At 43.8% G+C, this 14,666-nt stretch overlaps 1 protein-coding gene across 8 annotated transcripts in view; it reads left to right on the top strand.

Annotated features, from left to right (window-relative positions):
- LOC141097395 (synaptojanin-1-like) overlaps window positions 1-14,666 on the top strand; it is a 236,399-nt gene that overhangs the window by 114,080 nt on the left and 107,653 nt on the right. For 5 of the 8 annotated variants that reach the window (XM_073584532.1, XM_073584535.1, XM_073584536.1 and 2 more), the window contains one exon: window positions 1,639-7,642. The exons of 1 other annotated variant lie outside the window; for it this stretch is intronic. In XM_073584532.1, the coding sequence (XP_073440633.1) occupies window positions 1,639-2,433 (795 nt within the window). In that variant the 3' untranslated portion in view covers window positions 2,434-7,642. Of the gene's footprint in view, window positions 1-1,638; window positions 7,643-14,666 lie in introns of those variants that run through there. 2 more of the 8 variants (XM_073584537.1, XM_073584538.1) reach the window with 1 other exon arrangement.

Below are 14,666 nucleotides of genomic sequence, written 5' to 3' on the forward strand. Positions count from 1 at the left end.
AGGGACTGCTGGTGACGAGGAGCACTATATTCTGCTTTTTTCGACAGTCTCTTTAACAATTATATTGAAATGGAGGCCGAGCAACGTGCACATGAACTCCATTCAACACTGGGCTCTGCAGAGCGCAAGGACTAGATCCACTATCTCGTGTTCGCTGGAGTGCTCAGCAGTTTTACATTTAGTGTGATCAGTCAAGTTATACCCTATCCCATAGATGGAGGATAACGTGTGATCTTGGGGACACCTATTTAAAGGGGATGTCCACTACTTTTTATTAGTTTAGAAATTGAACCAAGATGGTTCTTGAATTTAAAAAAAAAATAAAAATGCTCTCCTATCAGACCGCCACCGATCCTCCTTACTGCTTCTGGAGTCCCAGGCCAGTCTCTTGGCTAGCAGAAGACTGGGAGGTGAAGCACACAGCAGTACCAAGGAGCAGAGGAGTCCGGTAGATAAATGTTTTTTTTTTTCTTTATTTTAGGACCACAATTGGTCCGCTTGTAATCTAATATAATGTTTAAGACTTTAATTCAGTTACACACTCAATATGGGACTGACTAGGAGATTTTCTTCCTTTTGATGTCGTCTGGATCAACATGACATAAAAGGAGACCTATACGTGAAGTAATTTGCATGTCATACACCAGCTTGCTAATTAGAAAAGCCAAAGCCTGTGATTACAGCAGCATCAGCGCTGATTGATGCAGTGTGTCAGTGTGTGCAGCAGAGCGGAAGCAGTGACCGTGTAAAAGCAGACGTAATATCCTGACAATTCCTCATTTGACATGTCTGCTTTACTGTGTAGTCTGGGACTTAGTCAGCAGAGTGCAGGCAGGTTAATAACTGCTGTAGTGTTACACTGTTAAAGGCCTTGACAAGGAAGGCTTGCGATACTATGTAAGGGTTTTTACTGTGCAGGTCTCCGGCAGCTCACATTCTGTAGATAGAATGGGCAGCGGGCCTATGGTGATGTCCAACTGGACTTTGTATCTGCTCATTCACAAAATTATATGGTGTGAGTCACTAGGAAAAAAGGATTTCTGCAAGAATCTCCAAATTAGTCACATTCATAGATCTAGTTACTTTGTGTCCCATATCCTTTACAAACCCAATCCTGTTCCTATTCTTTGGTTATGTTCATGGGGTGGACCTCAACCCTCCCTCCGCCCGGTAGTTTTAGTAAGAAATGATCCCATACAACATCGGCGCCGTACGTGTTTTGTATCATTGTCTATGGGCGTGACCTTAAGATTTAGATGAAAGGAAGCAAGAAAGCTGCAGAGGTTAGTGACCCTTTTATTTTCTATGGGAAAAGTCACTTCTCGTCTTTGCCTTTTTGACTATCGGACCATCCAAAGCTTTTTGGATTCTCATCCCAGTTCTTGCATGAATATTGCATGAGGTAGTGGAAGAACGTCAAAAACAAAGACATTTCATGTGGGTTGGTAGATCTTTTCATTTCTGTAGCCAGTGAATGGTGGCATCTTGGCATATAGGATGTTTTTTATTTATTTTTTTGGATGTCTGTTTTCCACCTTGCTCATTTCAGTGTTGGATATAGATGACTTATTACGTGTATATTTCATCTCTTCTTCAGTTTTCTCTAATCTCCACGCTTTTTGTTATTATTTCTTACAGAACCGATCTAATCAAGTCGGTGGCTTTAAAAGTCACTTTAACAATGTTCCATTTGTGGACTTGGCATTCCAACAACCTCCCATTTCAAAGCTGACAGTGCCCGTTCACATATCGCCACCATCAGTTTCACCATCGTTAATCCCAAAGGAGACAATACTGTTGCCTTCATCGGCAAATCATCTTCCTCTCCTGAATAATATGAATTGCATGCTTGCTGCTCCCCCTCCGATCCCGGCCCGCTGTGGGTCTGGGGACAGTCTGAGAATATCGCCCAACCCATTCCTCAATAGCACCAACACCTCGCACACGGCAAACCCATTCACTGAAAGGTCAGCAGAACCTGCAAATCCATTTACCACCCAGACCACCGCTGCAGCGTTTTTGCAGACCAATATATTTGATCAGACTCATTCTGTTAGCCAACCCGAGTTGCTTCAAAGCAAGCCAATGTTTACAGTGGGTCCAGCAGAAAAAAGTCTCTCCTTGCCTCACAACTTTTCCACGATGCCAGGCCCAAATCCTAAAGGTTGGGTAACGTTTGAAGACCCCACCTTAATTTCAAACAGGTCACTGCCCAGCAATGGAGTGGAACTTGATGGACTCTCCTTAATAAACCTTTCCCAGAAGTCTGGATTCGACAGCAACTGGAACACTCTCCCAGCGGGATCTTCACTTACTATGTCTTTAAGAAAGCCGCCACCCCCTCCGCGCATCCCGTCAAGGACAAAAGTCAAACCGCCCGCTACCAAAATGTCTGCAAACTTCTCTCAAAGTTTTGATTTTGCTGACCGATAACCGAAATGTTACTACTGACTTTCTCTGGTGTGCAATATGATGACCTAGGTGATTGAAGAATTACGTGGCTACCTAATGTAAACTCGCCCCAAACCACTATTTAATATCTTATATTTTCTGTTTATCTGGACGACATTTCAAATGTGACTTTATTTTTTTATTTTTTTTGTTGTTGTAAATTTGCATGCTTCCGTATAAATCCATTCAAATGGAAGCTATCTGGATAGGACACCTTTAGATTGGCTTACTTCTTTGACACCCTATCAAAGAGGGTGCAAGTCCCGAAAATGCCATTTTGGAGGTCATCCAATTTTTAAAATGCTGCCTCAGAGTGTTGAGAGCAGAAAAAAGTGAGCAGCATATTCTCCAGATACTGTTTAGTCCATTTGAAACCGCTTTTAAGGGTACATTTGTGTTATTGGGGGATTGTCTGGTTACAGGGTCCCTTACTGTTTATTTTGGGGGGTTTTTAGTATGAAACTATTATTGTATGCTTTAAGTTTACTGAGGTTACAGGTAAACCACTTTATTGCCACAAAAGAAAGGCAAATTTTAAATAAGAACCAAATGTGTGGGAGACTTTACAGTAGTTTAGACGAACAGATGACGTTTCATTGGTGAGTGATTTTTGAGCGATCGTCGTATTGGGTCCAAGCATAGCTTATCTGATATATCGTTTTGGGTGGATTGTGTGTGATACATCGAATGGTGCAGAAACATGTGCCCATGCACCACCACCCAATGGCTCCTCCAAGATGCTCTGGCAACATAAAAAACTCCAAGTAAAGCTTGTATGTTCTTTAAAGATATCGGGCATTAATCCCACATTGTAATCACATTTAGGCTTTGTTCCAACTAATGTCTGCACAATCTCTGATCAATGTAATTGTCCATATCTATGATGCACCTTGCACTAGTCTTGTCTATTTTTCATAGGAGTCCTAGTTTTGAGGTCTACCAGCGCCTGTGCCCATCACCAATGCGCCCTATTGCACAGCCAGGCACATCCGCAGTGGGGTGTAATCTCGGCCTTACATGTTTGTAATGATAAGCTTGCAATTGAGCTTCAGCGTTCCATACTATAATTTTGACAGTTTTTTAAAAGTCTCGTGGTATATCTACAGATATAGGTTGCTAGGTAAAATAGGACAAAATTGGCATTATTTGGCTTATTCTTAACAAGCAGCCATGAATTGTTATGTATTGCACAGATGTAAATTTAGGAGCGTTGGCTATGTCCGGCTTAATATTTGACATTACCATATATAAAATTTGCAATATATTATGACATGGCAGAGAGTAGGCTTTGTGATGGGACACGTTATCTACCTCTGGCATAAGCATTGTAGTCGGAAATAAAATAATCTGTATTTCTTTGCAAAACAAACTTGGTATTCAACTAAAATTCTCTGTATGTGGCATATCCTACATTAAAAGGGCATGGGAGCGCTGGTGAGTCTCACCACAACATCAATGTTTTCCCAAGGGCAGATTCATCAAGACTGGCATTTGTACATCAATGGAGGTAGATGTGCAAATTAAAGCAGGATTGTTTTTTAAGCCTCTTAATGAACTTGATGCAACTTTTGGACCAGTCACCTCCTGCAAAGTTTCTTCAAATTTTCACAAATTTGGCGAAGCATGTCCTAAAAACATCACACCGCAGACATTTGCAAAATTTTCACACCAGTTTTCTGGCACAAGCTAATGAATCGGCCCCATAAACTGCGCAATAATCCAAAATGGTGACAGTTTTTTTTTTCTCCTCATTACAGGGAACCATGTACGGACCTGTAACTTAGGTTGAGAATATTTCATAGATCTCCACTTTAAATAGTCTACAAAGTGATTTGATCTAGTGAATGCATTTCCTTAGGACTGCACTCAGGGTTACCCACGATGGCTTTGCAGGCCATTGTATAAAATACTTTTATTTTTCGGCAAACCATGGGGGGAAAAAAAATAGTTGGACTCTGGTTGCTAAAAGTAACGCGTTCACTTTTCATTGGCATTAATTTATTATATCTGTCTCATGTAAAAGCACAAAAGGTGCAGAGAAAATGTTGTGCCCTTGCCCATAAGATCTAGGAAAGCGGAAATCTGATCAGCCGCTATGACAGCTGCGTTACTATGTCTCCATGTTATATGGGGCACGTTACGTATAACCGCTGCTGTTCTGCACCACTTTGCAAGAGTCTCCATAAACCATCACTTCTGGGAAACCATTACTAATCCCACTGACAGTTTCCCATTTTACACTCCTTTACTTGTCTAGATGAAACTGGCACTGATCACACAATTGGCTCCCGGTGGTCTCCGCCTGCCGTGTTTGTATCGTGGCGCATATATGTATGATGCACTTTAATCGTCTCATCACATTTCAAAACCTTTTATATTACTGAGCTTCTGTACCGTGCCTGACTCACATAATCATCCGCTTGTGCTAAAACAGCCATAATTCCAATTTCGAGCTCATAATCCTTCGCCAACTGCGCTAATGTAGAGGTTAAGCCAATATTCACCGAGGACTGGTTGCTTGGTTGGCCACAATATGGCTGCCTCTGGTCTGAGTGGAGTACGTATAGGCTTTTATAACAGGGTCATCCCATGTAATATACATACGGCACTGTATAAATACACTATATACCCTAAACCTAGCCAGTAGTTTATATAAGTACACTGTATGGTTGTCTGGTCCAATTTGTGTGGTTTTTTTTTTTCTCTCTAGACAATAATGAATTCAATTTACAGGTATGAATGCGTAATATATTCCAAAATGATAATATTATGCTGTATTTATGGGGCGGGGGGGGTATGTACATTCCTGCACAGATTTCCTGTATAGGACAGTGCATATGTGATTAAAGAGCATTTCTACCCTACACAGAGGGTTAAAGGGGGGGAACAAGTCCCCTTTCAAGCGTAAAAAGTTTTATCTGGTTATTTCTGTTGATGGGAAATTTGGATGACAATATGGAAGTCACCGCAGTACAATCCGCTATTGACACGTTGCTAGAAACTGCTTTGTGTTTGTTATGGCGGCTGAGGGGGTGTAGGAAAGTGTAGCGACCGTGTTATTTTAGTGGGCATCCACTTTTTAAGAAATGGTTAGAAGGGACAGCACTCTCCAGGTGGGCTTCACCCCCTCCCTTCTGCATTTTCGGACACCACCTGCAGGTCTCCTAGCCCCAAGCTTCATGGCCTCAAAGGTATATGTGAAGATTAGTGACGATCGAGCGTGCTCACCACTCGATTGACATCAGGGTGCTTGTTTACGTATCGCGTCTCGCAGGTGCTCTAGCGCCATACTCGAGACACCGGGCATTGCTTGCCATGCACGGTAATACCGTAGCCGACATGGTTACAGTATTACTGTGTATGGCAGGCAATGCCCGCATGTTTAATGGCTGTCTAAATGTCGCGTAACGTGCGGGGTGGGGACTCTGAGCATGGTGACTCGATACGTACCGCAACACCCCACTGTCACTCGAGTGTTGAGCGCGCTCGCTCATCACTAATGAGGACGACCATTTTGGATCAGGATGCTTTGCGGTCCATACTTGGTTTAACGGGTCAAAGCACGGATCAGCTGTGGTTCTCCTGACTTGATTGCCTCATAGCCATATATTAGGCTGCCATGTTCATGTAGTGAAACCCACGGCTGGTCCGTGCTATAGATGCACCTTTATGGCGGCCATATTAAGAAAAAAAAAAGCTGCTGTGGTAAATACTAGGTAGATTTGGGAAAAGTAGGTGACCTTCGTTGCGAGTTCTGAAACCGGAATAGTCATCACTCAGCTTTTCCATACTGAAGAACAACCCTTATAGCATTTTTAACAATTCTTCGGATATGGCCAATTTATTTATTTTTTTTATTTATGGGAGAAATGCTTGATTAAAAATATTGACTTGTCGCAACATGATCCTTTCTCTAAGCTGTCAATGTGAATAATCCTAATAAACAAGCTTCAGGTAGAAAGCAAAAAACTATAGGCCATGTTTATCTACTCTAAAAAAGCAAATCTGGCATGGTTGCCCATAGCAACCAATCAGAACACAGCTTACATTCACTTACACTGCTCTGAAAGAATGAAAGCTGCACTCTGATTGGTTGCTAGGTTCAACTAGGCGACGAGTGAGGCCTACTAACTTCTAGGCCTCTCCAGCACATTAGATTTTAGCATATATAATAGCATGGAAGAAATATTTAATATATTCGCTAGATTTTTAAGGCCATATTTTGACTTCCAGATCATAGTGTAAGGGAGAAGGGAAAAATGTATTTTATATTGTGACTCTATCTTGTATATATTTCTAGAAAAGCAAATTGCATTGATGCTTCTAGAGAGCGGGGCTTCTATCTAGAATGACGTTCTGTAATCCTATGACTATTGTACATTATGTACGTATTTGAGTAGATCGTTGTCAGTGTGTGAATGGCTGTATATGGATGTGTTAACCGACCTCTATAAACATTGGCATCAACGGTCCTGCTCATATTGGATTGTTGGCGGGGCTTCTCAAATTTTAAAGGAATTTTCCAAGATAAGAAAAAACACAGCTGCTTTCCTAAAACAGCGCCACACTTGTGTGCAGGAAGTGGCTGGTGTTGCAGCTCGGTTATAATTTCTTGAAGAAGGTTGAGCTGCAATACCAGATATGGCCTGTAGACAGATAAGGGCGCTGTTTCTGGGGGTAATTTATTTTTTGTAACCCTTTTAATTAGGTATATAATTGGAAGAAAACAAATATTCCTCTGTGACCGTTCTAAACCCATACTAGACGCCCTATATCGATCCTTCTTTTGAGGGACTGCCTCTCTAGTGTCTACCGGAAATGGTTCTTGTGCTGATTTATGGTGTAAAATATTAATTTCTGTAGCTAAATAAATAAAATTGTCTGCCTGCATTATACAGATACTAATGGCGTCTCTCCGCCCCATTCTGCCTCATCCATCGTACTATGGATATGTTACTGATCCAAGCTCCATTCTCTACCGCTGAGGATACTGGGGGTGTTGCGTTCTGACCTGTGGTACACGTGATGAATTTCGTGTCTGTCCCATGGCTTCGGCGGTCTGTGTATGAGATTATATACTGACAGGATCTATCTGCAGCATTACATTATCAGTACAATGTAACCCGTGCTCTGTCCTGTGAAACACGTGGAGTGATGTTGAAATAAAGAACAAAAAATGACTGATTAGAAACTGATTCTTTCATTATTTTTACTACCTAATGGGATTTTCAGGGGGTCTCCAAAAAAAAAAAAAAAAATTGAATAACGTCATAATACTTTTGTAAATAAAATGGCCGTTCTCCTGTTATAATGTGAATAACCCATCCATGAATGTAGATTGGACACTTGTGAATGGGAAGAATGAGGTATAATACGGCGTGCAGTTCCTAACCGAGCTGGCGCCAGCAAACTGGAAAGTGCTGTGGCCCATGGCTACAGGGGGGCCATTCCAACAAACTGAGGAGCTGAGCCCGCTCCATACTGCCAGCTGTATTATACAGCAGACCTAGAGTCTAATGCCTCGTTCACATTAGCGTTAAATCGGATGAGTGTAGTGCGAGAAAATCGTAGTTACTTACCGATAACTGTATTTCTCTGATCCCATGACGGCACCACAGAGAGAGGGATCCGCTCTCAGGGACCGGAAACCTACAGGTGAAAAAGGCGGTACCTCTCTCCCACATCCGTTGGTTTACAGAGCATCACACAGAACTTTCAGCTGCAACTCAATTGGTTATACAAAATCCAAAATTAATCAAATTAAGCTTAATAGAGGCACCGTGTGGCTAAATGCTAAAGCTAATTAACTCACTCTAATGTGCACACCTGTGTGTGAAAGGGAGGGGATGTACTGGTGCCGTCTTGGGATCAGAGAAATACTGTTATCGGTAAGTAACTACGATTTTCTCTTTCCCCCATGACGGCACCACGGAGAGAATTACAAAGATTATACATTTAGGGAGGGACCACCGCCTCCAGAACCCTTTTCCCAAAGGTGAGATCTGAGGAGGAGGTCAAGTCTAGACGGTAATGTTTGAAAAATGTAGAGGGGGAAGACCAAGTGGCAGCTCTACATATCTGGTCTATTGAAGCTCCGGCTTTCTCCACCCAGGATGATGCCACTGCCCTGGTTGAATGGGCCCTTATGTCCTCTGGGATGGCTGCCCCGCAAGAGGAGTAGGATAGGGTGATGGTGTCCCTTATCCATCTCGCCAGTGTGGCCTTCGATGCTTTTTGACCCTTGCATGGACCCTGAAAGCAGACAAACAGAGCCCTATCCTTCCTACATCCCCTTGTGGTTATCAAGTATTGGACCAGGCATCTTTTTACATCTAAGGTGTGCAGTACCTCCTCCGTTTAGTTCTTAAGATTGGGACAGAAGGAGGGTAAGGAGATCTCCTGGGTCCTATGAAACTGTGACGGGACTTTGGGGAGATAGGCTGGGTCGGTTCTAAGGATTACCCCATCATCCAGTACTTGAGTGAAGGGTGAGTGGGCAGATAAAGCTTGCATATCACTAATGCGGCGGGCAGAAGTTAAGGCTATGCGGATGGAGGTCTTAAGGGATACTACTTTAAAGGGAGCCTCCGCTATGGGTTCGAAGGGAGATTTGGTTAGTGCATTCAGCACTAGATTTAAGACCCGGGAGGGGGGGGTGCGTAGAGGGATCTGCCTGGATCTACTTGAGTCTCTAATGAATCTCATAACCCAATGATTTTTGGCTAAGTCATGGTTATACAATGCTCCCAAGGCCGCCACCTGTACTTTCAAGGTGCTGGTAGCTAATCCCTGTTCCAACCCCTTCTGTAGGAATTCCAGAATTCTGTCTATTGGGATTTCTCTCGTTGGGTCCAAACCTGACACTGTAATGAATTTTTTCCCCGTGATGCCCCACGCCGCCACCGGAAGTGGCCGCCCGCGCATGCGCACTGCGAATTTACCTAGCAGTGCACTGCGCCGCTCATTCTTAAGGGTGAGGTACTCGCGCATGAATGCTGGTGTCCTGCGCCCTCCCCGGCTCCAGCAGAGGCCCTGTATCATGCGGTTCTCGCTGGCCGCCGCCACCCTCCACTGACTGCTCCGATGTCCCACACCCGGCGGGAGGCGCCTCTCTATTGACCGCCGTCACTCCTGGGGGAGGCACTTTTTTTTTTTAGGATCGGTAGACTTGCTCCTCGTCTTCACTGCCTCTCCCCACTCACCCTCAAGGTCCGCCGACCCCGGTGGTGGTGCTTCGGGGAAAGAAATTGATACCGACCCAGCCGAGGCAGGGAGCCCCACTGCCTGTCACCGCACTGGTTCGGACCCCGGCATCCCACGTCGATCTAAAGGTACCTGCTGTAGGTTCCCCATCAGGGACAGGAAACCCAACTGATGTGGGAGAGAGGTACCACCTTTTTCACCTGTAGTTTTCCTGTCCCTGAGGGCGGATCCCTCTCTCTCTCTCCGTGGTGCCGTCATAGGGGAAAGAGAAAAAAAATCACATTACACTCTGACCAATGTTATATCAGTAAGTAGGTGTATAGCGGGTGGGACTTTCTAAAGCAAGTCAATGGATGGTAGAGAAAAAACGGATGGCACACGGTTATGCATAAGCCGTCTGATTTTTACGCACACATCTCAAAAGGAACCTGAAATTTTATCCGTAGAGTACAGACAATTCACTGCCAGAAGTGTCAGAATAGATAAATAGAATAGATTGATATCCTGTATATACATAATTTCACAATCCCTTTATATATACAGCTGTGCTCAAAGGTTTACATACCCCAGCAGAATTTTTGCCTTCTTGGCCTTTTTTCAGAGAATATCAATGATAACACCAAAACTTTTTCTACGCTCATGGTTAGTGGTTGGGTGAAGCCATTTATTGTCAAACTACTGTGTTTTCTCTTTTTAAATCATAATGACAACCCAAAACATCCAAATGACCCTGATCAAAAGTTTACATACCCCATTTCTTAATACCGTGTATTGCCCCCTCTAACATCAATGACAGCTTGAAGTCTTTTGTGGTAGTTGTGGATAAGGTTTTTTATTTTCTCACATGGTAAAGCTGCCCACTCTTCTTGGCAAAAAGCCTCCCATTCCTGAAAATTCTTGGGCTGTCTAGCATGTACTGTGCGCTTGAGAACTCCTCAGAGTGGCTCAATGATATTGAGGTCAGGAGACTGAGATGGCCACTCCAGACCCTTCACTTTGTTCTGCTATTGCCGATGACAGGTCAAGTTGGCCTTGTGTTTTGGATCGTTGTCATGTTGGAACGTCCAAGTACTTCCCATGCACAACTTCTGGGCTGATGATTGCAAATTTGCCTCCAGTATTTGCTGATAAAGTGCTACATTCATCTTTCCTTCAACTTTGACCAAGTTTCCTGTGCCTTTGTTGCTGACACATCCCAAAACATTAGGGATTCACCTCTGTGTTTTACAGTAGGAGTGATGTTCCTTTCATCATAGGCCTTGTTGACTTCTCTCCAAATGTAACATTTATGGTTGTGGCCAAAAAGTTCAATTTTTCTCTCCTCACTACAAATTACATTGTTCCAGAAGTTTTGAGGCTTGTCTCTGTGCTGTTTTGCGTATTGTGAGATACTTTGTGGCATTTGCGCAGTAATGACTTTCTTCTGGCGACTCGACCATGCCGCCCATTTTTCTTCAAATGCCTCCTTATTGTGCCTCTTGAAACAGCCACACCGCAAGTTTCCAGAGTCTTCAGTATTTCAGCTGATGTTATTTGTGGGTTTTTCTTTGCATCCCGAACTATTTTCCTGGCAGTTGTGAACAAAATCTTTGTTGGTTTACCTGACCGTGGTCTTGTTTTTACAAAGCCCCTGATTATCTATTTGTTAATCACAGTTTGAACGCTGCTGACAGGCATTATCAATTCCTTAGATATCTTTTTGTATCTCTGTCCTGTTTTTACAGTTCAACTACCTTTTCCCGTAGATCCATTGACAATTCTTTTGCTTTCCCCATGACTCACAATCCAGAAACGTCAGTGGCTGGATGAAAGATGCAAGAGTCTGTCTGGATCCCATAAACTCACTCAGCTTGTATGCACACACACTTATTACAAGCAGACAGGTCACAGGTGAGGATGTTTCCTTTAGTAGCCATTCAAACCCATTTGTGTCACCTTCTGTGCGCGTTATCAGCCAAAATCACCAGGGTATGTAAACTTTTGATCAGGGTCATTTGGATATTTTGGATTGTCATTATGATTTGAAAAGAGAAAACACAGTAGTTTGACAATAAATGGCTTCACCCATCCACTAACCATGAATGGAGAAAAAGTTTTGGTGTTATCATTCATATTCTCTGTCTCCGGAAAAAGGCCAAGAAAGCAAAAATTCTGCCGAGGTATGTAAACTTTTGAGCACAACTATAATAAACTTGCACCCTTTAGTGCCTTTCATGTGGCTCTAACAGGTGTTTAGCCTGGATTTAACCCAATAAAAATTTTTTTTTAAAAAGACACTGGGTGGTTTAAAAAAAAAAAGGGGGGGGGAACCCATGTTTCATTCATTCATACCTACCAGGCTAAAACTCCACATGAAAGGGTCCAAGTCTATAATATGTGGGGGCATGTGATATTATACAACTGCAGGATATCTATATATTCTATGTATCATACTGTATATCTAATGTCTGTCTATTTATAGCTTTTCAGTGTCTTACAAAAGTATTCACCCCCTTGGCTTTTTACATATTTTGCTACATTACCAACTGTGTTTAAATATTTTTGTAATCTGATTTGTGTGTGATGCTTCAAGAATAAGTGGTGTAAGTTGAAGAGGTGAAGTGAGAAACATGCAGGCATGGATTAAATTTATGGGATCAAATAACTAAAAATTGGCACGTGCATATGTATTCATCCCTTTTGCTATGAAGACCTTAAAAATTTCTGGTGCATCCAATTCCCTTCATAAGTCCCATGCTTAGTGTCAGGACGTCCCCGTGTGCAGTGTAAGGGTATGTACACACTTTGCGGTTTTTGATGCGTTTCCGCGGCGTTTTTTAGACACGCGGAATTGCATCAGATCCACAGTGCAGAGTGCTCACAATGTTAGTGAATGGGAAATCCAAAAACGCTGTGCACATGCTACGGTAAAAAAAAAAACACGCAGATTCGCAGCATTTTATTTTCCGCAGCATGTCAATTCTGTGTGCGGAACTGCAGTATTTCTGCACCCATTGACTTGCACTGAGCCGGGCACTTCAGCAGCAAAACCGCAGATCGGGAAGGAGGGAAATGTGTGTGCGGTGACTGTGTGTGGGGTCGGCAGGGCTGTGTGTGTGTAGGCAGGCATCATCCGATAGGACTACAAGTCCCATCCGGCTATGCCTGCTGCAGTGATTGACACATTAGGACTACTACTGTCCATCATTAGCTGATCATCTGGCTAATGTGTTGAATGTAAAAAAAAAAGTGTCACATGGCTGTCAGTATATACACTTTACCTTTATCAAGAGGCTCCACTAACCAAACACCATGAAGACCAAGGAGATTTCCAAACAAGTCAGGGACCAAGTTGTTGAGCAGAACAAGTCAGGATTGGGTTATAATAACATATATATATGGGCAGCACGGTGGCTCAGTGGTTAGCGCTGAAGCCTTGCAGCGCTGGGGTCCTGGATAACCATCAAGGACAACATCTGCAAGGAGTTTGTATGTTCTCCCCCTGTTTGTGTGGGTTTCCTCCGGGTACTCCGGTTTCCTCCCACACTCCAAAGACATACTGATAGGGAATTTAGATTGTGAGCCCCATTGGGGACAGTGATGATAATGTGTGCAAACTGTAAAGCGCTGCAGAATATGTTGGCGCTATATAAAAATAAAGATTATTATTATATACCAATCTCTGATGATGCCCGTAGCACCATCAAATCCATTATCAAATGGAAAGAACGTGGTACGACAAACCTGCCAAGAGAGGGTCGCCCACCAAAACTCTCAGCCCGGGAAGGAGGGCATTTATCAGAGAGGCAATACAGAGACCATAAGGTATCCGTGAAGGAGCTGAAGAGTTCCCAAGCAGAGCCTGGAGTATCTGTCCATACGACTGTAAGCAGGTGCTGAGATGCAGCACGCAGGGATTGAGAAGTAGTGCGGTATAACACTATTATTTAACAGTAAAGATGGAGTAATCTCCTCGCAGGGAGTTAATAAAACAGTGAACAAGAGTTAAACGGTAGGAATTAATGAGACAGTGAGACAGTCTAAAGTTCAAACACTTATCGTGGCTCCTGTTGGTGCTCCTTAGTCCACAGTCCGATGGGGGTTGTAGATCTGGCAATGGCCGGTGTACTGGCAGCGGACGGTCTCTGGTTTCCCCGCTGAGCCCCCAGTCTATAAGACTGCACAGCCGAAGTCAAAGACGCTGCAGGAGTTCCTGGAACACGTGGGATGATGCGTGCTGGTCAGCAGAGGGAAACGCGCCTCAGAGTCCCGTATGTGGCTCACACTTGTCAGCACGAGCGCTGCCCGTCGTTTATCCCGGTGCTCGCCTCAGTCACAGTCCCGCTGATGCGTGTGGATAAATGTGGACGCTGAACGCCTCGGCTTGGAGCTGGATGCGGAGCATGCTGCTCATCCTGAAGCACTCTCCCTGATGGCGGGAAACTGCCTCCTGCGTCGTGCGGTTTCGACTCTCTTCCCCCTTAAAGATGCCCCCTCTTCCCTGGTCGTAGGGTATGTCCGGTCCCCTATTCCTTCCCATGGGCAACATGGGATGCAGCCTCGACAGTTCCGGACTCGGCTCAATGGAGGCACCCGCAGCCCGATCTTCCTCCTTACACGACCACAATAAGCCTCCATAGGGGTGGCCTTTATGGAAGAGTGGACAGAAAAAAGCCTTTACTTACATTCACAAATAGTAAGGCTTGTTAGAGTCTGCAAAAAGACGTGGGAAACTCCCCAAATGTATGGCGGAAGGTGCTGTGGTCATAGGAGACCAAAATTGAACTTTTTGCACACCAAAGTAAATGCTATATCACCAAACCAATACAGCTCATCACTCCAAGAACACCATCCCCACAGTGAAACATGGTGATGGCAGCATCATGCTGTGGGGATTCTTTTTGGCAGCAAGGACAGGAAAAATGGTCCGAGTTAAGGGGAACATGCATAGAGCAAAACACAGGGATATTCTTGAGCAAACCAGTTTGGGTCTGTCAGTGATTTGATACTGGGACAGAGGTTCAATTTCCAAC

This window comes from Dendrobates tinctorius, unplaced genomic scaffold (genome assembly GCF_039654945.1).
Source record: "Dendrobates tinctorius isolate UK_male_01 unplaced genomic scaffold, ASM3965494v1 ptg000084l, whole genome shotgun sequence".
NCBI classification, from domain to species: Eukaryota; Metazoa; Chordata; class Amphibia; order Anura; family Dendrobatidae; genus Dendrobates; species Dendrobates tinctorius.